At 56.2% G+C, this 26,765-nt stretch overlaps 3 protein-coding genes across 3 annotated transcripts; 2 read left to right on the top strand and 1 right to left on the bottom strand.

The window, feature by feature from the left end:
* Positions 1-718: 718 nt before the first annotated feature.
* LOC104322864 (ectonucleoside triphosphate diphosphohydrolase 8) lies at positions 719-9,600 on the top strand. The gene is made up of 9 exons (XM_069772049.1): positions 719-851; positions 1,811-1,928; positions 2,468-2,618; positions 3,701-3,860; positions 4,685-4,918; positions 5,971-6,243; positions 6,737-6,847; positions 7,519-7,656; positions 8,445-9,600. The coding sequence occupies exons 1-9, from the start codon at positions 729-731 to the stop codon at positions 8,625-8,627; spliced, it is 1,491 nt and encodes a 496-aa protein (XP_069628150.1). The 5' UTR covers positions 719-728; the 3' UTR covers positions 8,628-9,600.
* A 1,019-nt stretch (positions 9,601-10,619) lies between these two features.
* On the bottom strand, positions 10,620-16,988 carry LOC138682017 (ectonucleoside triphosphate diphosphohydrolase 8-like). The gene is made up of 10 exons (XM_069770788.1): positions 16,671-16,988; positions 16,218-16,355; positions 15,420-15,537; positions 14,588-14,738; positions 13,922-14,081; positions 13,569-13,799; positions 12,309-12,572; positions 11,813-11,923; positions 11,362-11,499; positions 10,620-10,993 (listed from the first exon to the last, which is right to left on the bottom strand). The coding sequence occupies exons 2-10, from the start codon at positions 16,341-16,343 to the stop codon at positions 10,784-10,786; spliced, it is 1,509 nt and encodes a 502-aa protein (XP_069626889.1). The 5' UTR covers positions 16,344-16,355; positions 16,671-16,988; the 3' UTR covers positions 10,620-10,783.
* A 656-nt stretch (positions 16,989-17,644) lies between these two features.
* On the top strand, positions 17,645-26,648 carry ENTPD8 (ectonucleoside triphosphate diphosphohydrolase 8). The gene is made up of 10 exons (XM_069770660.1): positions 17,645-17,720; positions 20,270-20,401; positions 20,836-20,953; positions 22,041-22,191; positions 22,698-22,857; positions 23,389-23,619; positions 24,436-24,699; positions 25,110-25,220; positions 25,376-25,510; positions 26,163-26,648. The coding sequence occupies exons 2-10, from the start codon at positions 20,282-20,284 to the stop codon at positions 26,352-26,354; spliced, it is 1,482 nt and encodes a 493-aa protein (XP_069626761.1). The 5' UTR covers positions 17,645-17,720; positions 20,270-20,281; the 3' UTR covers positions 26,355-26,648.
* Positions 26,649-26,765: the final 117 nt, after the last annotated feature.

The following is a 26,765-nucleotide window of genomic DNA, read 5'->3' as shown; positions in this document are numbered from 1 at the left end:
CATAAACGCACGTGTAAGACAAACAAGACAACTGATATTCAAGAGTTTTGCCTAAGGCTGATGAGGTCTGAGATAAAATAATGGGGAAAAGATTTTCGAGCAGTGTCCGCTTTGAAAGGATATAAAAGGCAAGTCCAAGCTGGGTTTGCTGCCAGCAGCAGAGGAGCCCAGAGCTGCAGCAAGGACTCACAAGCCAGCTCCAAGCGATCCCATCCCGGCACACACGTCTGGGTGCTGCTGGGTGCACACGTCTGGGAGTGCCAGCAGGTGAGCTGACCTTGCTTACATATTGTAAAATAAAATCACCTTTCCCTTCTACAATATCTCATGTTGAGGTTTTTTGCAATTTCCCATGCTCTTCTCTGTTTGGTACAGTGTTTCTTTTGCTCCTTCTGGACCTGATCCTTCCCGGTAGTGGTGAGCTGAGCAGGAGTGGGTGCAGGACCTGGAGGACTGTTGCAATCCCATCGTGGCTATGCCAGGCTTCTGGGCAATCAACCCCTCTTTCCTCCAGCCCCGCTCCCCTATTTTATCCTAATATTACTTCTTCCAGGGAAGGATCTGATTATCCACCAGGGTTTCTGAGTTACACAGCTTGATAGCACGTCAGACTGGGGACAGCTTTCGGAGCTGATCTCCTTGCAGCTCTCACTGACCAGTGTTGGTCCCAGCTGGCTGTGTCTGACCACCTTTCTCCTGTGTTTGGGTTTGCAGGAGCCTTCACCACAATGTTTGCTCACAAGAAACACTTCACCAATGCCATCATTGGGGCACTGGTCGCACTCTCCATCATTGCCCTTGTTCTCAGCCTGGTGGATATTGAAGATGTCACCCTGCCACCCACGGTCAAGGTGAGCCCAAAAGAACGTCCCTGAGCACCACTGCAGAGACCAGTCACCTTGGGCAGGTGCTCAGAGACAACAGCTTATCTTCGGGGTTAGGAGGTGAGGGTGGATCAGTAGGAACTGCCTTGTAGTAGCTGGGTGGGTGTTTTCTTTCCATCTCAAGATGCAGACAGAAGAAATACAGCCTGGCCACTGTGAAGTCAGGAGAGGAAGCCTCCTCTCAAACTAGCCACCGTGGTATGCACTTGACATGTTTGGAGGAGATTACCTTGGGGCAGATGGGTGGGACAAAGCCCTGCCCCGCTTCCTCTGCCCTCCTGGAGCACCGCACTGCAGTGCAATGCACCTCCACATGGCCTTTGCTCCTGCCAGCTCCCACCAGCCTGTCCTAACTCACACCACAGCACAAGCACCGTGGCTCCTCCCTGTCCCTCCCCTGCAGCTTGCCATCCCACGCTGGCTTCTGGAAGAGGGTTGGCATGGTTCTAGGGTGACGTGGAGGGCTTTATGGGGGAGAGGCACACGGCTGGATGCTCCTGGACTGGGGCTGGTGTGGCCCTGCCAGTCTCTGCCCAGGCTAGGTGCAGCCATGGGGGTAGCAGAGAGCACTGGCAATGGGAGAGTTCCTGACCCCAAGGTGGGGCCAGTGTAGACACAAAAGGTATGTAACCAAGAAAGAAAATAAAAAAGCATGAGGAAACAACCAAGAAAATGTTTGTGTGAGCTGGCATTGCTGCACAGACCTCAGGAGAGGGAACGAAAAATTCCTTTAGTTGCCATGAGAAATGCCCATGCTGAGGCCACGCACTGGCACCGCTCTGCTCTGCCACAGTGCAGATAGCTGTGCCTTAGAGAGATATTTTTGGGGGCATCCTCTGGCTCCACCACCCTGGCTGGGCCACGGTGGGGCCAGGGCCAGGCTGCTGCTCCTCCCGCCAGTGTGATGTCTTGGTTTTTCCTTCCAGTATGGGATGGTGTTTGATGCAGGCTCGTCTCACACATCTCTGTTTGTCTACGAGTGGGATTCAGACAAGGAGAACAACACCGGTGTGGTCAGCCAGACCTTGTCCTGTGAGGTCCAGGGTCAGTATCCCCCTGCCATGAGCTCGGTGCTGCCTTGCATGTTCATGTGGTGGGTGGGATACCTGGCCCTTCCTCTTGTTGGCCTGCCCACGCTGGGCAGCTCTGTCCATCAGGCTGGCATGGTGGGGAGCCCTGGCTGCAGGCAGGGTTGGCTCTGACTCCCCGCTGGCTTTGCTTACGCCTGGAGAGCCCTCAGCACCATGTAGTGCCCACACACTTGGTGGGACTGAAGCACCTTGGTGTTGCTCTGGATTCATTCCTCCATTTTCAACTGCCGTCAGCTGCCCAGACTGCTGTCCTGGCCGGCAAAGGTCTCACCCATATAGCTGGGGACACTGCTGAAAGCATGGCAGGTGTGGGGATGGCCATAGGAGAGGAACATAAGTGTGGGTCAGGCAGGTGTCAGGTGACCAGGGGACCCTGGAAAAGCACCCTTTGTTGCTAGGAGGTGACAGACCACACTGGCCTGTGCCCCCTTGCTCCCACATCCCTGTCCCCAGCCATTCCTGTCAGCCTGTCTCAGCCTGACTCTCTTCCAGGGCAAGGCATATCAAGCTATGCCAATGATCCCCCAAAAGCCGGTGATTCCCTAAGGGAGTGCCTGGATAAAGCCCTGAAGGTTGTTCCTGCTGCAAAACAGAGGGATGTCCCAGCTTATCTCGGAGCAACAGCAGGCATGAGGCTACTGAGGTATCGCTGTGGGGCGCAGGGGTGATGTAGCAGTAACAGAGCTGCAAGCAGTCACTGCCAGGACACAGTGTCCTGCACGGAGCCAGGCTGCCAGGAGCTCCCAGCTCTCATGCTGCCATGAGCAAGCGACTGGGGAGTGGGGAGAAGGCAGCCTGGTGGGGACACATGAGTGGCTGAGCTGTCCTGAGTGATTGGCCCTGGGGCAGAGAGGCTTCTCAGAGGTGTCTGTTGGCATCCTGGGACCCCACATCCCAAGATGGTGCTGCATGCCCAGTTCCAAGCAAGAAATGCTTCTCAGAGCTCTTTGTTTGCTCTTCATTATTACTTAAACACAAGGGAGTTGAGATGCCACCAGGAGATGTGCCATCTGCCCAGATGGATGGGTGCTGGTGGGGGAGTGGGGCAGAAGTAGGAGGCAACAGTGTGCTGCAGGACCTGCCCTTAACTTTCACCAGCCAGTATTAGCTCTCTTCAAATGTCAACCTTCATTTCATGGTTCTTGGTTTTATGGCTGCAGATATCTAACATTATTTCTGTGCCCTGGCAATCAGACCCCTTCCCTGGGAAGGAGCCGGGCCATAGCCTGAAGGTTACTTACTTCAGAGAGCGAGCACATGCCAGCCACCCCGAGACATCTTCCCCATTCAGAGGTCTGAAACCAGGCTGGCACCTTCCTAAAAGACCCGCTCGAGCTCAGCAACCAGTCCTGGCTTTGGTACAGTCACTGGGTGATGTTTAAACCTGGGTTTTGCAGCACAATCACCTCTGGCCTCCAGAACTGTGAAGATACTTAGGTAGTGAAGGGTGGCCTGGCAAACCTTTATGTGACTGGGATCAAGCTGCACTGGAGGGAAGAGATTGCTAGTGCTCCTGGATTTGTAATGCCAAGTCTAGACAACTGGGATTTACGCTGTACGAGCAGCTTTGACAAGTTATGTAGCAGGAAATATCATCTCACACAAACTGCTTGTTGCAAAAAAATGGAGTATGTGGAACTGGGAAAAAAACAGACTGTTTCCATGTGTTTCCTCTGTAGTATTGATGTAGCTGGGTATGTGTCCTGACCTTTGAGTCCTTCTTAGGGAACAGAACAGCTCAGTGGCAGATCAAGTCCTGGCTGAAGTTGCTAAAACCATGCGAGAGTACCCTGTGGCTTTCAAAGGGGCTCAAATCCTTACAGGAGAGGAGGAGGGGGCTTATGGCTGGATCACCATCAACTACCTGCTGGACTCCTTCACTAAGGTGGGAGAATGGCAAAGCACTCACTCCTTCTTTGCTAATACAGTTTTTCTTACTTTTCTTAAGCTTGCTTAGCGCAGAAGGAAAGATCAGGGTTAACAGCTTTCGGGAACAATCTAGGGGAAGCACTGTAGGCTTACCTACAGCAAAAGAGAAGGGAGAAATCAGGAATGGGGGTGTCTCTGTTAAGAGCTAAGGGCACATGTCCGCACCATGTAGACACAGGGTCTCTTGGGGACAGTGAGGTTGGCCATGCAGCCCAGTGGGGACCGTTTGCTCCTGCTGGGCTTTGTCTCGCTGCCCTGGGAAGGTCCATCTCCGTGTGCTGCTGGGAGACTCCTTCCTGCCAGTCTGAAGGAAGCTTGAACCAAACCTCTTTCCTGTCGCCCTCTATCCCCATGCTGCCACAGCTGAAAGCTGTGCTGGCACCGTCGGGCTCCTGTGCAGGCACTGTTGGAGGATTTCTGTCATTCCCCTTGCACTAGTGCCCCTGCAGCTTGCTCCTCAGGAAGGGCAGCCCCTTCAAGCCAGGTCCCCACCAGCACTTTGGTCTGGGGACTGGTGACTCAGAGTCACATAAGCCCACAGCATGTTGGCACATCTTGACCATCAGACCGTTCAATCTCTGTTTTTTCCTGGCTCTGATAAATGGCCAGGCTGGTTGGGCAGGGAAGGCGGTGGGGCCTCATGTACGGAAATAATTGAATTGAATACCTGTTGAATTTAGTAACAAAATCCTATTGACTTCAATGGGATGAGAATTTTGCTCAGGGCAAGTAAGCCCAGACATGAACTACTCCTCTTCCTCTCCTGTCTCGCCTTGGCAGTATTCCCCCAAAGCACACACATGGGTTCGTCCAGAGGCAGCCAACATTTTGGGGGCGCTGGATCTTGGAGGAGCATCCACTCAAATCAGCTTTATGCCCAGAAGTTCAGTGATAAACTGGAATGACACCTCCAAGTTGACGCTGTATGGTTATAACTACAACATCTACACACACAGCTACCTCTGCTATGGGCAGAACGAGATGCTGAAGCGACTGGCAAAGGAATTAATTGTGGTGAGAGGGGAACTGGGGGTTAATTGGACTCTGGTCTCATGATACCAACCACAGACTTGTTAATGCATAAAATAAGAACAGGCAAAGCTCTTCCAGAGAGACATCACCAGGGACTAAGAGCAGGTACAGATTCCTTGGAGCATGGGTAGGCAGATGTGGAGAGGAGCATGGGAAGCATCAGAAGGGGCAGCTCCGGAGAGATCTTCTGGCTGTACACAGCTGCCCTGCACAAGGTGTAGGAAAGGCAGCACCAGGCTCATCTCAGAGGTGCAAAGTGACAGGACAAGAGGCAACGGGCACAACGTGGAACATGCAAATTTCCAGCCAGATGCAGGGGGAAAGTTTTTCACAATAAGAATGGTCAAATATCAGAATATGACCCAGAAATGCTGTGGAGTCGTCATCCTTGGAGATATTCAGAACTTGATGGGACAAGGCTCTGAGCAACCTGATCTGTTTGGTCATGCTTTAAGGAGGGGGTTGGCACAGGGACCCTATAGCTCCCCGCCCAAACCTCAACTACTCTGTGACTGCATGGACCTAAGAAAAGTGAACCAGAGATCTTTCTCAGGCCATTTTTTGGAAAGTCAGAGGGAAGAGGGTCTTCATGGAGCTGCACCTTGCCAGGAGAAGCAGCCTTGGTGAGCCAGAAGGGTTTGCTCATGCTGCAGAGCCAGGAAGGTCCCAGGTGGTGTCCCTGCCTGCATCTGTAGCTAAAGGCAGAGCTAGAGCTGGGGTGGAGAGGGCTTTGCATGCCCCAAATCATGATCCTGCTGGCCAGGGGAGAGGCATGCTGGGTCCCTGAAATCGGTCTGCGTCCATGGGAGAGGGAATGAGACAAAGGAGAGCATAAATTAATGTTGAGCTCAGCTGGGACTGCAGATGGCCAACAAGACCAGGATTAAACAGCAGGAAGGTCTTTCTCTGCTGAGGAGGTGGGAGATGCCTGCGCTCGTGGCTTTGGGGGGAGCACTGGGTAAATCCTGCCTCCTAGCATGCCCACCAAGAGGGTCTGGAGGAGGGTTTGCAGCCTGTGATTTTGCTATTCCCAGGAGTCATTCTCCAGCACGCGAATTGATCACCCTTGCTACCCGAAAGACTACAATGAAACCGTCTCACTGTCTTCCTTCCGCACCAGCCCCTGCACGAACCAGAGCGACCCACGCCTGACCCATGACGACAGGAACGTGACCCTGGAGGGCAGGGGCAATGCCAGTGGGTGCCTGGCTGCCATCAAGAAGCTGTTCAACTTCTCGGCGTGCAGCCAGAGCCAGGACTGCACCTTCGATGGTGTCTACCAGCCCCCCGTCAGCGGGCAATTCATTGTAAGGCAAATCCTGTCCTCCCACCTCCACGGCAGACCATGGCCTCGGGTGCTGTGGTGTCCCTGCATGCCCCACGGCACTGCCACCTACCTCCAGCAGAATGGGGGCAAGGAGCTCCCAAATTACCACTGCCCCAGGGCACACCAGGGATTGCTGCCATCTGGTTTCCTAGCCAGCTCTCCAAATGGGACCATGTTAATAAAACAGGTGCTTAGTCAAAACCCAAGTTTTCAGTAAAAGAAGACAGCTTAACCAGCAGCCTTCAGGCAAGGCTCTGCCTGCACTCCACGTGCTGCTGTAGCCAGCAGGCACTTAAATCCCCAGCCCATCATCTCTGCTGGGACATGGACAACGATGCCCTGGGACTATACAAGGCACTACACAAACCTGGTGAAAGACAAACCCCACCTCCTGCTTCAAGGGAGACAGGGGCAGCTGCCTGGGGGGGCTTTCCCCAGTGTAGCTCAATGGCATTTCTGGCTTTTGCTTTCAGGCCTTCTCTGCCTTTTACTATAACTTCAAGTTTCTCAACCTGACCGAGGGACAGTCGCTGGCCACTGTCAGGGAGACCATCAAGCATTTCTGCACAAGAAGCTGGGAAGACGTACGTTCCCCACAATGGGAGGCTATAGGGAAGCCTCACAAGCAAAGGGGTCCTGGGGTGGGGGAAGAGGAGTGGGGACTCCCCCAGGGCAAGGCTCCCTGGTTGCTGAGCTGTGGCCTACAAAGCAGAGCCATCCCTGAGCTCTGTGTGGGAGCGAGGACTGTCCTGCACCCACCCTCAGGGGCCCTCCTTGCTCATGCAACACTGGGAAAGGGGCAGCTGGGGCAGGTGAAGGCAGCAAAATCTCTCCACCAGCACAGGAGCTGGGGATGGAGGTGGGGCTGGAGGCCTAGGTGATGGTGAGAGGGGAGCCAGCTGCTGGCACCACTCTGGGGAGGAGTCAAATGGGGATGGATAAGGGCAAGAGCTGTGGTAGGACCACCATGGGGCAAAAAGCAGGGGACTCTTGTATGATGAGGCTGAGATGGGAGAATCTGGGGAAGGAGGAACTCCAATACATCTCTGTTTCTATGTGGAGAGTAAATCCTCCTCAAAGGAGTTGCCCTGTGTGGACAGGTCCAAAATACCTGCCTGGTCCAGGAGTCTTTTCCTGGATGCTGGTGGCTGTGGAGCCACTGCCTCTCTTGTGGCAGTCATCAGGGCATTTTCCCTGCACAGAAATTGCCTGCAAATAACTTCCCTTCCTCCCCAAACATGTCCCCCGCCTCCAGCTGTCTTCTAGCTACCCTGAAGAGAATCGCGAGCGACTGCCTAAATACTGCGCCAACGCCAACTACATCCTCACACTCCTCCTCGACGCCTACAAGTTCAACGAGACCAGCTGGAACAACATCTTCTTCCAGATGAAGGTAGGCTGCAAACCCAGCCCGTGGGCAGGAGTAGAGGCAGTGCTGGGGAAAAGAGCCAGATTCCCACATCAGGGAGCCATGAGAGCTATGGTGTCCTGGTTTCAGCTGGGATGTAGTTAACTGTCTTCCTAGTAGCTGGTACGGTGCTATGTTTTGAGTTCAGTATGTGAAGAATGTTGATAACACTGATGTTTTCAGTTGTTGCTCAGTAGTGTTTAGACTATAGTCAAGGATTTTTCAGCTTCTCATGCCCAGCCAGGGCACCTGACCCAAACTGGCCAACAGTGTATTCCATACCATGTGCCGTCCCATCTAGTTTAGGAACTGGGAAGTGGGGGGGGGGGGGGGGGGGGGGGGGGCAGGGATTCACCGCTCGGGGACTGGCTGGGTGTCGGTCGGCGGGTGGTGAGCAATTGCCCTGCGCATCATTTGTACATTCCAATCCTTTTATTACTACTGTTGTCATTTTATTAGTGTTATCATTATCATTATTAGTCTCTTCTTTTCTGTCCTATTAAATCGTTCTTATCTCAACCCAGGAGTTTTACTTCTTTTCCTGATTTTCTCCCCCATCCCACTGGATGGGGGGGAGTGAGTGAGCGGCTGCGTGGTGCTTAGTTGCTGGCTGGGGTTAAACCACGACATATGGTCCGGAAAGCCCTGCCTACCCGACATCCCAGCACCCGGTTTCTGCTACTGCACCCAGGCTGCACAGGAGTAGGTGGCCCTGTGTCATTAGTGTGACTTTTCTGCAGGACTAACTCATTGTCCCCTCTCTCCTCGGGCAGGCGGGGAGAGCTGACATTGGCTGGACACTGGGCTACATGCTGAACCTCACCAACATGATCCCGGCAGAGGCTCCAGTGCGGATGAAGGGGCATGTTCCTTCCCTGTGGGCTGCGGCCGTCACTTTCATCGTCCTCACCCTTGCCTTGGGACTTGCTGCCCTGCTCCTGCTCTTGTGGGTGTAGGAGCCTGGCTGTGTTTCAGAGCCTGGCAGGAGCATGTCAGGGCTGGAGGGCTGTCTGCACTGTGGTGCCCTGCACTTCTGCCTGCAGGACTGGCAGCCTGAGGCTGATTCAATGATGCTGAGCACGTTAACCTCTACAGCACTGAAAACCGAGGGCTGGCCTCCGATGGGACTGCCCCCAACATGCAGCTAGGCACCACATAAAGTTTCCAGAGGAGCTCTGCTCCTTTGGAGACCTGCTGGGATCAGCCTACAGCCCACAGAAACCCCAGCCACCCATATCTGCCTCCTTACACTGCTATGTCTGTTACAGATATGGTCTCTGTCCCACCGGCTGGCTCGTGGGGCTGTGGATAGCCAGCCCGGCCATGGAGGAGCTCCCCAGTGCCAGACTGTTAGTGCACAGCTGCAGGCATTTGGTGACAGGGTGCTTTGTGCAATGCTGGGTCTGAGCACAGTCGCCAATGGCCACTGCCAGGTCTGCCAGTGTGAGGGCATGTAAGGCTCCGCAGTACCCCAGCTGTCTCTCCTGAGGGTGTATTGTTTGGGCTTATGTGATGGTCTTGCAGACAGAAAGCAAACTGAGCATCCAAAATCAGAAGCATGGTCCATGCATCCCCAGAGGGTCCATCTCATCTCATCTTCCTTTTCTTCTGGGATAAAGGGATTGATGTTCCTGAGTATCTTCCTGCAGACCAGACTGTCCCACCAGCAGAAGGCCTGGACACTGTGGGTGTCAGGCTGCGACTCCAGCAGGCTGCGAGTCCTGCCCTGACCCTGCGCATGTGGCTGAGCTGGGTCTTGCCCATGACTGCGCCTTTGCCTTGCCTTTAGTCCTGCCCATTTGTTATCTCCCCTGTGGATGATTCATCTTGTTATTTGGCTCCCAGCAGCAAGAAGCTGACCTTTGGTGTCTCTGCAGAAAGGCAGGCATCTCACAGCTCTCGTCATCCAAATAAACTTTGTAAAAGGCAGTGAATGGGGAAATACCTGTTACTTTGCTCCTGAACAGTTATGATTTTATTGTTTCTGTCCCCCAGGTAAGAGCTGGTGATGACAGGGACTCAGGGGAGAGTCAACATTGCTCAGTGCTACAGATGGCCCTGGAGACCTTGCAATGTCTGCCAGGCCTGGGAGAGGAGCCAGCAGGGCACGAGGACAGGCCTTTTCCTTCTGAGAGCTGGGCTGTCCTCACTTCACCCACCCACTGGCCACCAGTGGGACTCCCCCAAAATGTAAGGGGGGGCCTGGGAGCTGCCCCTGAGATGTTCCAGCAGCGTTCCCAAATTGCCCTGTGTGCTGGAAAGGGAGGGTGAGATGTCTGCCAGGCACAGACACAGGGTGCAGCTGGACCAGAGAGGAACCTCGCATGGGAGAGCAGGGGACTGCTGCCATCCCCCACTTCAATGGGCTTCCCAGTCCTGGGCAGAGTCTGAGTCCCATCTACCAGGCCAACTTCCCCCCACAGCCCCATTGTCACTGCCCCTGGCGTAGAATAGAATAGAATAGAATAGAATAGAATCTTTCAGTTGGAAGGGACCTACAATGATCGTCAAGTCTAACTGTCTGATCACTTCAGCACTGATCAAAAGTTAGAGCATGTTATTAAGGGCGTTGTCCAAATGCCTCTTCAATGCTTACAGGCTTGGGGCATCAACCACCTCTCTAGGAAGCTTGTTGCAGTGTCTGACCACCCTCTTGGTGGCTGTGGGCAATGCAGGCTCTTGTCCCAGGATGGGGCAGGACACATCCACCCCACATGGGGTAGCTTCTGCAGGCTGCAACCAGCCCTGTGATGAGCCTGTTGCTGTCAGACACCCCTTCTCTCTTCCCCAACCCACGGGTCCCACCATCTCCAGCCACCCCACATCACTGTGGTCCCCATGCCCCTAGCACTGCACCCCTGCCCCACGTGTCCATGCCCTCCCTCCCTCCCTCCTGGAGCATCTCCAACCAGCAGCGAGGGGAAAGGAAAAACCAGACAGCACACAGCTACAGGGAGGATTTTTTAAAGCCTCTGCTGGTTCCAGCTCACCAGGCCAGGACACAGGTGCCCCACATTACAAGTTCACAGTTCCTGGACACATGGTCTGTAATTCCTCACACAAGTGTGCCAGCAGGGCTAAGTGGCTCCAGTGGCCTCTGGAGCCAGTGCTGCTAGAGACTCTCATAACTGGAGGAATTTTTCTGGCAGCATATGACTGTGAGCAGGCAGAAGATGAGGATGAGAATGACAGCCAGTAAAACTGTGGTTGCTATCCAGTTGCTTCTCTGGAGCCCTATGACTCTCTGGGGAGTCTCTGAGGGAATTATGTTGGTGAGATTGAGCATGTAGCCCAGAGTCCAGCCCATGTCTACATTAGCGACCTGTGCAGACAGAGGAGGAAGAGGGATGTGAAGGGCTGCAAAGTACCACACAAGCTGGAGAGCGAGAGAAGACCTTTGCTGTTGCACCCCCAGGTCCTGCTCCACAGCCACCATATCTGTGCACACCTCAGGCTGCAGATACCCCGTTAGTGAGATAAGCTGGGGAGACCATAAATTGCCCAGGGCAGATGTCCCAGCAAGTGCCTGTGAGCATAACTCAAGAGCTGCCCTGGGCACAGGCAGTGGACCGTGCTGCCCTGTTATCCCCTGCTCCCCCATCCAGGCAGGGCAGGGGCAGCGGCAGGGTGGGCAAGAGCCATTTCACATCACGAAGCATGGAAGCTGGCAGCTGCCGGGCACTTTCCTACCTGCGGGACAAAGTGGATGTTAAGCCATGTCATGTGGTTGAATTTGTAGCCTTGCAGGAGAAGGGCGAGGGTGTAGAAACTGGCTGCGCAGGCATCACGGAGGTGGGTCCTGCCCACGGTGGGGAACTCCTTCTGCACCTGCAGAGGTGGAATTGCTGGGGAGGGCCGCCAGCACAGAGCAGTGCTTGGTGCACCCACACTGCAGGAAAGAGCCCCGCGGTGCAGCTGGGAGCAAAGACCTGGGAATGCCTGCGCTTGGGGAGCAAGGAGGACCTGGGAGGCTGCAGGCTGCTCTCCCATCTCTCTCCCTGTCCAGAGATCTTTGTGCTCCTCCCAGCTCCCTCCAGCTGCCATCTGTGCAGCAGAGGATGGGCAGCGGATGAGCCCTCAGGCTGCCCAGCACCCAGGTGAAACATGGGCAGGAGCTGGCATCTCCTAAGCAGGATCTCACCTTCTCCCAGCTACTGGTGCAGAACTGCCCAATGGTGGCATTGACCGAGGTCAGAGACTGCCCTCCAGTCAGGTTCAGAAAGTGAAAGTTGTGATAAAGCCCCGAAAAGGCCTGTAGGTGTTTAAGACCAAAGGCAGCAAGTTAGTGAAGCACCCAGGCCACTGCCACCCCCCCCGCCCCTCTCTCTGGGTGCTCTGCAGGGGTCCCTAAGGCCACCGTTCAGCACCACAGGGTGATGCCCGCTGACCTGCTGGGAGGGAGCCCTGGGACTGGTCCCCACACCAGAAGAGACTGGTGCTGTGACAACAGAGGTCTGGGTCTGCGTGGCACGCTGGTAAGCACCCTGCTTGTCTCCATGCATCGGGCACATCCCAGCTTTCAGGGCTGGCACTATTCAGACTTTTCTCCTACAGCAGTTTTCCTGGGGTCATGGCCAGCCTCTGGTGCCCCAAAACCCCACACCCCCACCACAGCTGCAGGGACGGAGGGTCCTTACGAAGAACTGTCCCCGCACAGGCGGCTGATAAACCCCATTGAACCCGCACGTCCTGTTGGCCCCACAGCTGAAGTTGAAGAGTTTCTGGATGGCAGTGGTGCATGCTGCTGGGTCCCCTGTCCCCGTCACCGTGAGGACCTGTGCAGGGCTGGGTGTGCTTGGTGCACGGACACAGGGACTGTTGTAGAGGTCTGCCGTGGTGATGTTCTCCTGGTATCCCTTGGGGTAGCAGGGGTGTGATATCTGCTGGGGAGACGGGCTGCCCTGGAGAGAGTGGGAGCTGTTAGCATCACCCTGACACTGACGATGAGGATAGAAAGGAGAGAAACAGCCCACATACAGGGCCTGTTCCCACACCAAGATGCAGGAGACTAGCATGCTGGCCCCACCACCCATGGGATCTTGTCCACGGGGTGCAGGCACAGAATCGTGCAGACAAGCATGGCACAACCACGCTGTGGTCAGGGATCAGCTACAGTGATGTTTGTATGCCCAAGGCCTTGGGGGTTTGCACCCTGTGCTAATCAAGGACCCATTTTGTCCCCACTCTTCCTTTGTAGGTTCACCAGACTCCGGAGAGAGCCAAGGCTGAGAAGCCATGTAAGTAAAAACAAAACAGATGTTGATTTCTCTTTGCAATGTGCTCTGGATGTGGTGTTTTGCCCATTCCAACCAGCGTGAGCTGGCATTGAGCCCTCACCTCACAGCCAAGCTGTGGACACGAGGGTCCCCCTGTGCAGCAACACCACCACCCTTCACTCTCTCATGCCCAGCGCCTACTGCTGAAGACCAGATTTCTACCCATAAAACCAATGTATTCGTTGCCATACTGATGCTAAAAAATCTCACTGGGTCTTCCCCAACTTCCTGGCACCTAGCAGGCTCCCTTCTCCAGGCCTGGGTCCTTCCAGGCTGCTGTGACTGAGGCTGGGCTGACACAACCCCTCCATCAGGACAGGGATGGAGATCTGCTGGGCAAGATGGCCTTGGCACAGGGATCCCAGGCATCCACCATCCCAGCAGCACCTGTGGTCAGGTGTCCTGCTTTGGGGTGTCCACCTCCATCTTGGCTCAGTCCTGCCCTCTGCTGTTGGGACACCCATGGGATGGCTCCTGGCATGGTGGCCCTGGTGTATCCACCATCCTCACTGGAGTTTGCACCAAGGCACTGAGCCCAGCAGCTGTCACACCCAGCGGGTGCTGGCTGCCCAACTCAGTGAGACTGGGGCTGTGGAGGAGCACAAGGCTGGAGGTGGTTGCCCGGTGTAAGGATGCCATCAGCATCTTCAGGGCTTGATTTTGCCCGTAGCAGAGGTAGCTATGGGTATAAATGGAGTAGTTGGTCCCGTACAGCCTGAGGACGACTCTCGTGCTGCTGTCATCTATGGTGGTCCCAGGAAGGAATGCGATCTGGGTTGAAGCCCCGCCGAGGTCCAGAGCTCCGACCACATCCTCTGCTGGCGGGTGGATCCACTTGCCTGTGAAGGAGCACTACCCAGCACCAGGAGTTACCCACAGGGACGGACCCAGCACAGGGCTACCACAGGCATATCAGCTTCCCAGCCCAGACCACAGGTGGTGGGACCTCCTCTGCGCTCTTCCCCAGCCTGCACCTTGACGAGCGTCTCCAGCAGGTAGTTGACGGTGATCCAGCCAAAGGACCCCTCCTCGTTCCCCGTGAGGATCCGAGCTCCGCGGAAGTCCACAGGGTACTCGCCAATGGCCTTGGCAACCTCAGCGAAGACCTGCTCGGCCTTGGTGCTGTTCTGCTCCCTGCCCAGGGAAGGAGATAAATACCGCACGGTGGAGGAGGCAATGGCTGGGGAGCTTTCAGCGCAGGGCTAACAGCAAGAGGCTGCCGTCTTCTGCAAAGTGTCAGGGCTGCTCAGAGACAGGGCAAAGCCACCAAATCCCTCACTGGTGTGTTGGAAGTCTCCCTAAAAATGCCGCCTGTGGGCTCTGCCTGAGTGTGTGGGAAGGTTAATGCAAATCTGGCAAAGGAGGTTCATCCACCTCTGGGGCTGCTGCCAGGCTGGTGCTGGAGTGGGCTGGGAGGTTTCCTAGTGGGCACGGTGAGCGGCCTTCTTGGACACCCTGGCGGACTGCAGACTTGGGTGCTCTGCCCATCACCATGGCCCCCCCAGGCAGCAGCCCCCCATGCCCCCAGCCCCTTGTGCCACCAGGCCCCCGTCCCATCCCAGCCCTCTGCACCGGCTGTGATGCAGAAATGCGTGGTGGGGAAGGGGTCGGACGTGTGCGGCTCCAGGCAGTGCCAGTACCTCAGCAGCCGCATGCCCGCTGTGGCCCCCAGGTAGGTGGGGGTCTCCCGCTGCTGCTCTGCCGGGATGATCGTCATGGCCTTGTCCAGGCAGGGCTTCAGGCTGGCTCCAGCCCCAGTGGCATTGTCTGCGTAGCTGGAGATGCCAGGTCCTGCAAGAGGGCACCCCGTGATGGAGCGAGCTCAGTGCCACCCAGGAGGGACAGGACAGCAAGGGACATGTCCACCCATTCCCCAGGCCCAGGAGGCATCCTGGACCTCCTTGGCAATACCAAGAGGTCCCAGTCACAGCCCAAAACTCTGCTGTGTTTGGTGCCGTACAGATACCAAAATGAAAACTGCTGACCCAAAGAACAGTTAGGAACTGCACACAAAACCCCATCTGAAACAGAGTAATGTTTAGGGACTTCTGCAGAGATTTTAGGAGGCCCTGTGGGAACATGAAGCCACACATTATGAAAGAAGCTGTGAAGAGATATTGTGGGAAGAAGAGCCAAGGAAGCGGTTGCATGGGAGAAGGAGCAAACTCTGCACCTCCAGCATCCCAAGCTGTGAGTTGATGCACAACCACCAGCTGCAAGACTGGAGTGGCTCCAGGAACCGTGCTAACTAGGGGCCAAAGTCCTTACACATCTCTGGATCCCCCAATTACTGTAGGGCACCCTAAGGTGCAAACTATCCCCCCTAACACTTTACTTTCACTCTTCCACCAGGCAATCTCCCTTTGGCCCAGTGCAGGCTGAAAGACTCAGGTCACCGATGATGCTGTGAGAGTCTGGGACAGGGATCCAGTAGGCTGGGAGAGAGGGATGGACACATCCCAGCACACTTACCAGATACAGTGCAGGCCTCCACCTGGGAGACGATGCCAGTGCTGTTCTCCTTGTCTGTGGGCCACCGGTAGATGTAGAGAGCCGTGTGCATGGAGCCAGCATCAAACACCAGACCGTACTGGGGGAGGAAGAGGGGACGTGAGGTCACAGCACACTTGGGGCTGCACCAAGTGCCACGGGGGTTTCTGAGAGCTTCTGGTCTCCCTTCCCATGTGTGAACACGAGCAGCACAGGTCTGCCCATCCAACCTCCCTTTAGCAGCCCCACTCAATATCTAGCACCCCTGATTTAGCCATTCAAGGGAGTTACAGCTCAGAAAGGGAAGGCATGCAGGTCAGCAGGGTGATTTGCAGAGCAGGGAGGCATCCAGGCATGTCCCAAAGAGCTCAGGCTGCCAAAGCTGCTCCCAGACCTTCAGAAGTGGCAAATCTCACAAACCCTGACTGTTTTTTAACTGTCTGCAAAAGCCAGCAGAAAGCAACAGGTGGGAGAGATGTAAACCCACCATGTGCTCTGGATGTCTGAAAACAGAGAAGAGAAAGTGTCTGGGGTAGAAAATGGAGCAGCCTCAGGAGGAGGGCTGCTCTTCTTTCTCCCTTCCTTGGTTCCTTGGACTGTGGTTTTGGGGAGGGTGGTTGATCCGCCCAGTGCTACCTTGATTAGGTTAAGCCCAGCAAAGCTTGGCTGGTTATGGGAAGACTTGCAAGCGGAGAGGAAAGCAGGACTGATGGAAGGATGAGAGGTGGGAAGGGGCCGGTGGTCATTCCTGGGCTCCCCCAACACCCACCGGGCACCTACTTTGTTCCTCGTAGGAAGGGCAGCGTCCTTCACCAGGGTCAGGACCAGGAGGAAGACGGCCACCCCCAGCACTCCCAGCACGGCTGCTGAGCTCCAGCCCACCACCCTGAGCAGGTGCATCTGCATCCCTGCACCGGGCTGTGGGGAGGGATGGTCTTTGCAAGGGCAGCCCCAACCCCCCTGCCCCATCTCTCCAGCTCCTCCCCGGCTCCCCTTCTCCCGGCAGCTCAGGAACCGCACATCCCCTGAATGACACCCTGGGACATGGAGCAGCCAGGTGTGGAGACCGTGAACCTGTCCCTTGGCTGGCAGCAGAGCAGCAACCTGGCACGAGCAGGGCCGAACCCGGGCGGCCGCCTGCCAGGAGCTCCCATCCCGGGGAAGGGCGAAGGCTGCCTCCTGCCCAGCCCTCGGGGACTGGGTGGCCGGGGTCCCGGCCGGCCCCCGCCGTACCTGTGCTGGGAGCACCCCTCCTTCCTCGGGCGTAGATGCACCGAGCTGGGCTGAGCCCGTTGCTCCCTCTGCCTATCCCCCCGGGCACGGCCTCAGGGCAGCCCTGCCCGCCCTGCCTGCGCAGCTCTGCCTGCACCCAGCCCAGGGGAGCAATGGAAAGCGAAAGTGAGGCCTGTGCTGGCCTCGGATGTCCGGGTTGATTCCCCGGCCAGCCCGGGGCGGGAGCTTGGCGTGGGGAGCAGGACGCTCAGCGGCAGCCGCTGCCTGCACTGGGGCAGCAGCCCGGCCTGCCTGCACCTCTGCCTGCACTCCCCATGGGGACGGGTCCCTGGCCGTGGGCACAGGTGGGTCCCTGGCCATGGGGATGGGTCCCACGTGGATGGCTGTGGGAAGGGGTCCCTGGCCGTGGGAACAGGTCCCTGGCTGTGGGGACAGGTGCCGGGCCACTGAGACAGGTCTCCACCTGCCACGTCCCTCCTGTTCGTGTCCTAAGCCCCTCTGCCAGCCTGCCTCTGCCTGCAATGGGGCAGCGTGGGGCACAGCAGAGCCAGGTGACAGCAGGGCAGGCTTGGCCCGTGCTTTACCTTGCAGTGTGTTTATTCAGCAGGTCTGGGGCAGGGATGTCTGTGGGGCTCCCAGACCTCAGCCACTGCCCTCCTCTCAGGGCCAGCCTGCTCGCAGGCTCCCCACAGGGGCAGAGGCACAGGTTGGGCTCGTCATGAGCTTCGTGGGGAGCTGCCCCCCTGCTCAACCCACGCTGGGCAGTGCAGGCACCCACACCACCCCCATGGGAGGAGATCTCCCAGGCAGACCTGCTCCTCCAGCAGCTAAGTGGTTAATGCCAGATGCTGTTTCCACCCCAGCTCTCCAGCCTCAGCCCTGCTGCCTCCTGAACAAGCGCTCTCCTGGGCAGGTTTCTGGTCCAGGGCCAAGGGGAGGGCCATACCGGGGACTTGGGGCAGCCTTTGTCCCAGGAGCAGGGCTCTGCACTCCAGGTACGCGCTGACACCGGAGCGAGCGTGGTGGTACTGGGAGCCAGCAGCAGCTTGGGTGAGCCGCAGGCAGGGTTGGGGGCCGGGGTACCCCTCGATGGAGCTGTGCTTGGAGGGGCAGTGGTGGGCTCAGCCGCGGGTGCACCCTGGCCAGCAGCGGAGCTGGGTGCTGGGGATAAACATGCTCCGCAGGCCGGAGGGGCAGGTGGAAGAGGGCTAGGGTGGCTGCTCACTGCATGAGGTGCCCATGGTGCAGGGGGCAGAAGGGCATGGAGGGCACTGCTGAGCCCCAGCACTGATGGGAGGCAGGGGACCACTCTGCCTGGCAAAGATGCTCCTGGCATGCACGTTCACCCTCTTTCTTATAAACTTAAAAGCCTTTTTGACTTTTAAATCCCAAATGTGCACAGTGCAGAAGTCAGCTTTCCATTTTCCTGAGCAACAGAAAGTTTCAATCCAGCAGTGCCTCTGAGCCTTTACTCCTGAAAGTTGAGGCCCCACTCCCTCCACCCAAGGGTTGCTGCAAGGTGAGGGACATCCCGTGGGTGTTTGTAGAGCACATTGTTGTGCACAAAGTGCAGCAACAGCCCAAGCACTGTGCACAGCTGTGAACTTTCCACGCATTGAAATGGCTGGGCATTGCTCCTTGCGGCACTGTACAGCAACTTCAGCTCTGGAGGCATCACCACTACCTTCCCATCCCTGCTGCTTGACTGAACCTGCCATGTACGGTAGCGGGTATCAGTGCCAGCCAGCCCTGAGGTGCCACAGAAAGGCTGGGCAAATCAGTCAGCTTCTCGCACACCTCACCTTGTTTTCCACCCACTGGGCTCCCTCACCATGCCCTGCTCTCCTTCCTGGGCCTTGCTGGCTCTGTGCTGCCTTTGGATGTTTCCTCCTGCCCAGTCGAAATGGAAATCAGTCCCTACCAGAGCAGGTGAAGCCCATTTCCCACCTGCTCCTGCATGCAGGACGGTGCAATTTATCACTATTTCATATCCTTCCATTGCACAGATTTTTCCAGGATGTAGGCTGGGCTGGGGACTTTTGCCATTGCTGTGTTACCTGGAGCAGGGGAATCGCATCCCAATGACACAGTTTTATCTGGGCAAACTCTAGCAGGGCTGATAGGACTGGAGACGTGACAATGCTGGGATTCATCAGCTGCTTCCCTATGATTTCATCTGGCCATCATACAGGGGAGGGTTCCTGGCTGTAGGATAAAGTCTGATGAGGATTTCCTGTAGTCCCATGTCCCATGATATGGGCCAGAACAGCTGCTATCCATCATTATACATCTCATGCCACATATGCACTTGCAGGAGAATTGCCAAGTGGCAGCTTCCAGGTGCCACCCTAAAGCACTGGTTGGGTTAAACTGCTTCTCTAGGCTGTGTCCAGGGCTTTTGGGACATCCACTGCTCAGCTGGAGTCTGGCTTGCAGCCTAATGCCATGGATGGAGGTCAGCCTGGCTCCCCACAGGCGTGCTGCCTGGGCAGCTGGTGGCATGGAACCAGGCAGTGCAGGAGAAGGAGGGAGAGCTGTGCATTTAGAAAAGCACATCTGGACCAGCTGTGGGGTGCTGAGCATGTGAACACATCAGCCTCTGTGTGCTGAGGCTGTTGCAGAGAACCAGACCCTTTGGCTTTTGCTTCTCCACTGCAATTTCTTACTGATGCCTCAGAGCTGATTCTGCCAGGACCTGAGCTCTGGCCGGAGGAGCGGGCAGCACAGGACCTGCTCCATTCCCCACTGGCCTTGCCTGCCTGTGCAATGCTATCGCTGTCAGCATGCCAGTTTGGCTCCGGGACTGTGTGTGCCCAGACCAGTGGGAGCTTTCTGCCTCTGCCCTTCTGCCTGCCCTTGGGGCTGCAGGAGAGACTTGGAGATCACCTGCAGGCAAGGACACCATCCCTGCGTGTCTGCTTACCTGCTGTGGCATCACCAAGAGCTGAGGAGAGCTGGGCCAGGCAGGAGGCATGTGGCTGGACATGCTGTTCCCCTGCCTGGAGCAGAGAGGACCCTCTCAGGGACAGTCTGGGCCTGTTGGGCAACAGACATGACTTGATGGTACCAAGTCTTGTGGGATGGGTTTTGTGAGGGTGAAGGGTGTGATGGCAGCATGTGAGTGACAGAGAGATGTGGCTCTGCACCCTGGAGAGGATGGCGACACTGGGAACCTGCCAGGGCATGGTCCTGCTCCCAGTCTAGGACTCCTGTTAGCCACTGCCATGCTTCCCCAAGTGATGCTGCTGGGAAAGGAGATGCTGACCTACCAGGCTGCTGGTAGTTTGAGCAAGGCAGAGGGATGGGGTCCAGGCTGCGTGCAGAGGACCTGAAGGGCTGCAGTTGAGAAGGCAGGGCTGAAAAAGCCGTGCTGAAAATCCCTCAGGGAGGGAGTGCTCAGAGGAGAGGGTGTCCCAGCCCCAAGACTGCCAAGAGCTTCCCATAAGATCAGCCATGCACCACAGAATGGCTTCAAGCCCTTGTTAGGGAAGGGGAAAGTCCTATCTTGACAGGTCCCATATCCATCCATGAGATCTGCATTTCAAAACTGGCCTTGCAAATGCAGAGGTGTGAGCTGGGGGTTGGGGCTATTCTTGCAGGTTGAAGGAGGAATGGACTACAAAGCCAAGGCTGTTGTAGGTCTCCTGGCAGCCACCTGTGTCTTCAGCATCATTGCCCTCATTCTGAGTGTCGTGAATGTGAAGGATGTGTTTCTGCCTCCCAGCACCAAGGTAGGGTCCTTGGGAGGAGCGCATCTGCCCGCTTTCGCCTGGCTGCTGGCTGCCCCTTTGGTATAGGATTTTCCCCAGGTTTCAGGCAGGTTGTGCTGTTTGTCACTGAGGTGGGGACAACCTCCTACGCAGGCTGGCATGCCGGGTGGGTCTGGCAGAGTTTGGTCACTGTGACTGGCCCTACAGCACATACAGCCTTTTCATCGCAGAGCATTGCCAGCTCAAAGGGCTTGTGATCGAGCCTTGTCCTTGACACAGCTGGTGACTGCAAAGCCGCAGGGCTTTCCCTGCTCTGGTGACACGCTTTGTTTGGCCACTCAAGGTTCCCCTGCCCACCAGGAGCTCTGCAGGCTCTCCTGGAGCTCCACTTGCTCTGCAGCAGGTGAAGATTTTCTGCAAGTCCTGACACCCCATGTCCCCTCTGCCTCCCCCAGTATGGTCTGGTGTTTGATGCGGGCTCCACGCACACGGCTCTCTACATCTACCAGTGGCCTGCAGACAAGGAGAATGGCACTGGCATTGTCTCCCAGGTGGAAGCCTGCACTGTGTCTGGTGAGTGTGCTGGGACATGTCCGTCCCTCTCCCCTGTCCCTGCTCAGCTGGGGAGCACTGGGGCTGGCCGGCCCTGGTGCTTCCCAGGGTGGCTGTCCCACCACACCAAGACAAGTTGGCTTGTTCATGCCAGGTGTAGTAAATGGTAAATGCCCCAAAAGGCATTTATTGATTGGGCATTTAAAAATATGCAAAGGGGCATTTATTCCTATTGCAAAGGTGCTGTCGGGCTTTGGCACAAGGACTGGTGTCTCTGGAGGAAAGGACCAGGCTAGCAAGGGGAGGCAGCGCCAGCTAAATAGTATGTGCAGCTGGGCTGGGACTGGCAGAGGCCACCAGGCCAGGGCAGAGGTGCCTGGGCAGGGGCTGGGAGGGCTCAGAGCTTGCCTCTACCTCAAATCCAGGCTCTGCATTGGTGGCATGGCAGTTACTGGTTAACTGTAAAGGTCTGGCGGAGGGCAAAGTATAAGGGAGAGGGCGTGTGGGCTAATGGCAATAATGGTGTACTAAGCTTGGGAGAAGGTAAATAGTGATATTTCCACCCCAGAGCCTGTCCCTACCCACTGCAGGACCATGCTGGGTGCTCAGATCTGGCGCCAGCCCCTAAAAATAGGAACTCAAACAAGCGGTGCAGAGGGCACCTCTGCATGTGCGTATCAGCTTTGCACGCCCTCCCAGCAGGACAAATAAGAGCCTGCCCCTGCCCCAGGGAAATAAGAAACTGCTCTGTTTGTCACAGAGTCCTGCGGGACCATCTGGCTGCCTTTGGGCAGTTTGTCCTCCCTGGGATTAAGCATGCTCAGCATCACAAGACTGAAACTGCAGCCATCCCCCGCCATCCAGCACAGGAGCTTGCCACCTGCTCCTGCAGCGTGGTGTGGCCGTGGCCATGGCTGTGGCGTGCGTGCTGCCTTCAGGCAGGCCAGCCCTGAGCACTGCCCTTCCAAGGACACCCTTGGCAAGGGCACAACTAGCCTGGGTACGCGGGAAGAAAACCCTGGGGGCTTTCTGGGTGGACATGTCCCTTGCTGTCCTGTCCCTCCTGGGTGGCACTGAGCTCGCTCCATCACGGGGTGCCCTCTTGCAGGACCTGGCATCTCCAGCTACGCAGACAATGCCACTGGGGCTGGAGCCAGCCTGAAGCCCTGCCTGGACAAGGCCATGACGATCATCCCGGCAGAGCAGCAGCGGGAGACCCCCACCTACCTGGGGGCCACAGCGGGCATGCGGCTGCTGAGGTACTGGCACTGCCTGGAGCCGCACACGTCCGACCCCTTCCCCACCACGCATTTCTGCATCACAGCCGGTGCAGAGGGCTGGGATGGGACGGGGGCCTGGTGGCACAAGGGGCTGGGGGCATGGGGGGCTGCTGCCTGGGGGGGCCATGGTGATGGGCAGAGCACCCAAGTCTGCAGTCCGCCAGGGTGTCCAAGAAGGCCGCTCACCGTGCCCACTAGGAAACCTCCCAGCCCACTCCAGCACCAGCCTGGCAGCAGCCCCAGAGGTGGATGAACCTCCTTTGCCAGATTTGCATTAACCTTCCCACACACTCAGGCAGAGCCCACAGGCGGCATTTTTAGGGAGACTTCCAACACACCAGTGAGGGATTTGGTGGCTTTGCCCTGTCTCTGAGCAGCCCTGACACTTTGCAGAAGACGGCAGCCTCTTGCTGTTAGCCCTGCGCTGAAAGCTCCCCAGCCATTGCCTCCTCCACCGTGCGGTATTTATCTCCTTCCCTGGGCAGGGAGCAGAACAGCACCAAGGCCGAGCAGGTCTTCGCTGAGGTTGCCAAGGCCATTGGCGAGTACCCTGTGGACTTCCGCGGAGCTCGGATCCTCACGGGGAACGAGGAGGGGTCCTTTGGCTGGATCACCGTCAACTACCTGCTGGAGACGCTCGTCAAGGTGCAGGCTGGGGAAGAGGGCAGAGGTGGGGTGAGCAGTATATATATCCCTGTTTAAGCTACAGCCAGGTTTCTTTATTCCCAGAGGAGAGAAAAGTGTAGTTTTAGGGCAGTAGTCATCCTAATAAATGTAGCCTGTGGTTGTGGACTGCAGATTCAACTCCACTGATGCGATTAACAGAATCAAGGGTCTCTGTGTCCAGCTCAGCCTGGCCCTGTGCTCTCCACTTACATATGGGTCAATTTTGGTAACACAGGGATGCAGCAACATCAGAACCCACATGAAAGTGTTACTCTTTCCCTCCTCAAAGTCTCTGGATCCCAGCTGATGTGCAGCAGCCAAGGGGCCAGACCTCAGTGCTACACAGAGGTCTATGTGGGGCAAGGAGGACATAGGGAGGAAGGGGTTAAACAGGGAGACAGGACATGGAAGGTCCCTCAAGGGCTTCTGAGCCCACAAAACCTTGAGGGAAGGGACAAGGACTGTGACTCCCTCCAGTTCAGACTAACGATTGTGGTCTTATTGGGCCAGTTTTCCTTTGCAGAGAAATGGGAACATCCACAGGACACTGAGGTTCTCGGAGCTCTGGACCTTGGAGGTGCCTCGACACAAATAACCTTCCAGCCTGAAGTCACCATTGAGGACAAGAACACATCTGTCTTCTTCAGGCTGTACGGCACCAACTACTCACTCTACACCCACAGCTACCTCTGCTACGGGCAGACACAGGCCTTGAAGATGCTGCTGGCAGCTCTCCACCAGGTACCGCAGCCACTGGTCACCAGGATCTGCTGAACCATTTCCCATTGCCATGAAAAATGTCTCCCAGAAATTTTGGGCATGCCTTAGGAAAAAGTGTTAGGGAATTGGGAATTTTCACAAATTAAAAAACCTGGAAGAGTCTTAGATTTTATCTACCAAACCAAAAAATTCTCTCATTTGGGTGGAAGGTGGTGGTGGTTCCCTGCCAGGGCTTCCTTCTCTCCAGGCCTTGACATGTAATGGCATTTTTCAACCTTTCCCAAGCCAAGCCGTAGCCTTACGTTCTTCCCTGTCCCCATTTACTCACCGTTCCTCAATTTCTGCCCAGAGAGAGGATTCCCAACATACCTCCAGCACACCACTTCACTGCTAAGCACTGTCCTCCTGTCTCACCTCAAACAGAGCACTGTGGGAGACAGAGATGCTCAGGAAGCTTGCAGGTGGGATGCACCTTTGGTCCTTTCTGGGCTAGGGCCTGCAAGATGCAGTGGGGACAGAGCGAGTGCCAAGAGCAACAAGCTCTCCGTGCAGGCAGAGAGCACACGCTGCCCTCGGGAGCAGGTTGCCACCCCCATGGGGAGGCACAGGCTGGCAGTGGCTTCGCCAGCCCAGCATGGCTCAGTGGTGGGGCCGACAGCAGGACCAGCAGAAGCTGTGGGCAGGTTAGTCATGCAAAGGATGGATTCTGCTTCTCCTCAAATCTTCCTAGGGTCTAGATCCTGCTTTTTGGGAATGTCTAAGCACAGGATGGGCTGTGGGGTAGGGTCTCACTGGCATCCCGCACCAAGCCTCACTAATGGCTCCCGCTCCCTCTAGGGCAGCCCGTCTCCCCAGCAGATATCACACCCCTGCTACCCCAAGGGATACCAGGAGAACATCACCACGGCAGACCTCTACAACAGTCCCTGTGTCCGTGCACCAAGCACACCCAGCCCTGCACAGGTCCTCACGGTGACGGGGACAGGGGACCCAGCAGCATGCACCACTGCCATCCAGAAACTCTTCAACTTCAGCTGTGGGGCCAACAGGACGTGCGGGTTCAATGGGGTTTATCAGCCGCCTGTGCGGGGACAGTTCTTCGTAAGGACCCTCCGTCCCTGCAGCTGTGGTGGGGGAGGACAGAGGGTGGGAGTCTCCTCTGCCACTGGTGGTGGGAATGGGTGGGGAGGGAGGAGACCCCAGAGCTGGTCCCATCTGCAAACCTCTTCTCCTATGCTGGGAGGTGGCTTCTGCCTCCTGCAATGTCCCAGCCGTCCCCAAGGGAAATGGGAAGATCTTGTCCCAAGGAGCAAGTCTGAGCTAGCTCAGAGTGCAAGCAGCAGCCCCAGGGCTTGTCAGCCAGCTCCAAGACTTTCTGGTAGACCTTCAAGGGTGCTGGATGCAGAACCCTGGGAATTACATGGGACTCTGTCCCCAGGCAAGAGGGGCCCTGGGTCTTTTTTTGGGTGAGGAAGGAGATGTAGTTTTTACCATCTCCCCTTATCTCCCAGGCCTTCGCTGGGTTCTACTACACCTTCCACTTCCTGAACCTGACAAGCAAGCAGTCTCTAAATGACATCAACTCCACGATCCAGACCTTCTGCCAGAAGAACTGGACGGAGGTGAGAGCCCTGTGAAGGGCAGCGAGGAGCCCTGTGCTTGTCCTGTCCCAAATCTCTGCCCAGGAAGCATGCATCCTGCTGTTCCCTGGGCTAGGGAGGGTTTCTGAGCATCTGTTTCATTCCCTGTTACACCGTGTCACCCAATGGCCCCACAGCTGGTGGAGAACTTTCCGCAGGAGAAGGGGTACCTACACACATACTGCTCTGTGGGGATTTACATCTTGACGCTGCTGCTCGATGGCTACAAGTTCAACGAGCACACATGGAGCAGCATCCACTTCAGCCAGCAGGTAAATGCCCTGTGGGACACTGGGAGCAGGCAGGCAGCTGCAGCTGCATCCTTGCCTTGGCCCGAAGACACATGCAGGAGCGACATCCCTGGAGTCCCCTGCGCCAGAAATGTGTCCCCATCTCATGGCTGCTACCCAGTGATCCCAGCACAGCTTCACTCTTTCTTACCTGCCCCCAAACCTCTGACACCAGTTTGTTTCTCACTTACTCTGGTGTGAACATAAGCTAATTTTAAGAGGGTCAGAGAAGTGCAGAGCAGGATTTGGCCACTTTGGTCTCTGATGTTGGGCAGAATTGACTTGAGCATCAGAGAGGTGATGGTGGCCCCATGACACATTTGAACCAGAATATGACCAAATTTGAAGGGTCGTGGAGAAGGAAAGCTCAGATCCAAAATCATGTGCAGGTTACAGAGGCACATCAGGACCAGACCAGTCATCCATGTTCAGCTGCCCTTTAGCCCTCGGGAAGAGGGGACAGGAAAGCTCCCTGTGTAACTGGTGCTGGTAAGATCAGGTTCACCACAGCCAGGTCCACATGTGAAATCACAGCTGGGGCAGCTCATGGGAGAGGTGCCTGTCAGTCTCTTGCACTGAAGCTACTGGTGACTGGGAGAGGCACTTTTGGATGATCTCTGCTTTCTCACCTCAGGCAGCAAACACAGACATCGGATGGACACTGGGCTTCATGCTGAACTTCACCAACATGATCCCCACAGAGGCTCTGGAACATGTCAAGGGGCACCAGCCTGGTCTGTGGGCAGGTGCCATCTCTTTCATTGTGCTGGCCATAGTGGCAGGCCTGGTGGCTGTTTTCCTCCAGTGTTTCTGGAAAACCAAGTAGCTCCCAGCCTCCTGACTAGAGGAATCCTGCCCACTAAACTAGGCAGGGAAGTGGTGCAAAAGAAGGTGGAAGGGGGAGAAGAACGAGGGCATTAGACCCATCTCCATTGCTCAGGAGGTCTAATTGGGTCATCTCTGTAAAGATGTAACAGATGACAAAGGTGTCTTGAGCTCTCTAAGCACCTCCAAGATGAAAAGACTCCTTTAATCCGGCTGACAAAAGCTGACTGAGACTTGATGGCTAGATGAAGCCAGATAAATGCAAACCAGAAATAAAATCTGTTTTGTTTTTCAATTATGAGAGTCACTCACCAGCCTAGCACAGTTTCCTTGGCACTTCTAGTCCTGCTGGGCTTCTCTCCCAACAGCTGTAGAAGGCAATTGGTGATGGAGAGCAGTGGTGGCCACCTAA

The sequence above is a fragment of the Haliaeetus albicilla genome, chromosome 26, assembly GCF_947461875.1.
Source record: "Haliaeetus albicilla chromosome 26, bHalAlb1.1, whole genome shotgun sequence".
In the NCBI taxonomy this organism is placed as follows: Eukaryota; Metazoa; Chordata; class Aves; order Accipitriformes; family Accipitridae; genus Haliaeetus; species Haliaeetus albicilla.
The sequence above is the reverse complement of the archived record's forward strand: the minus strand, read 5'-3'. Positions and strand labels throughout refer to the sequence as shown.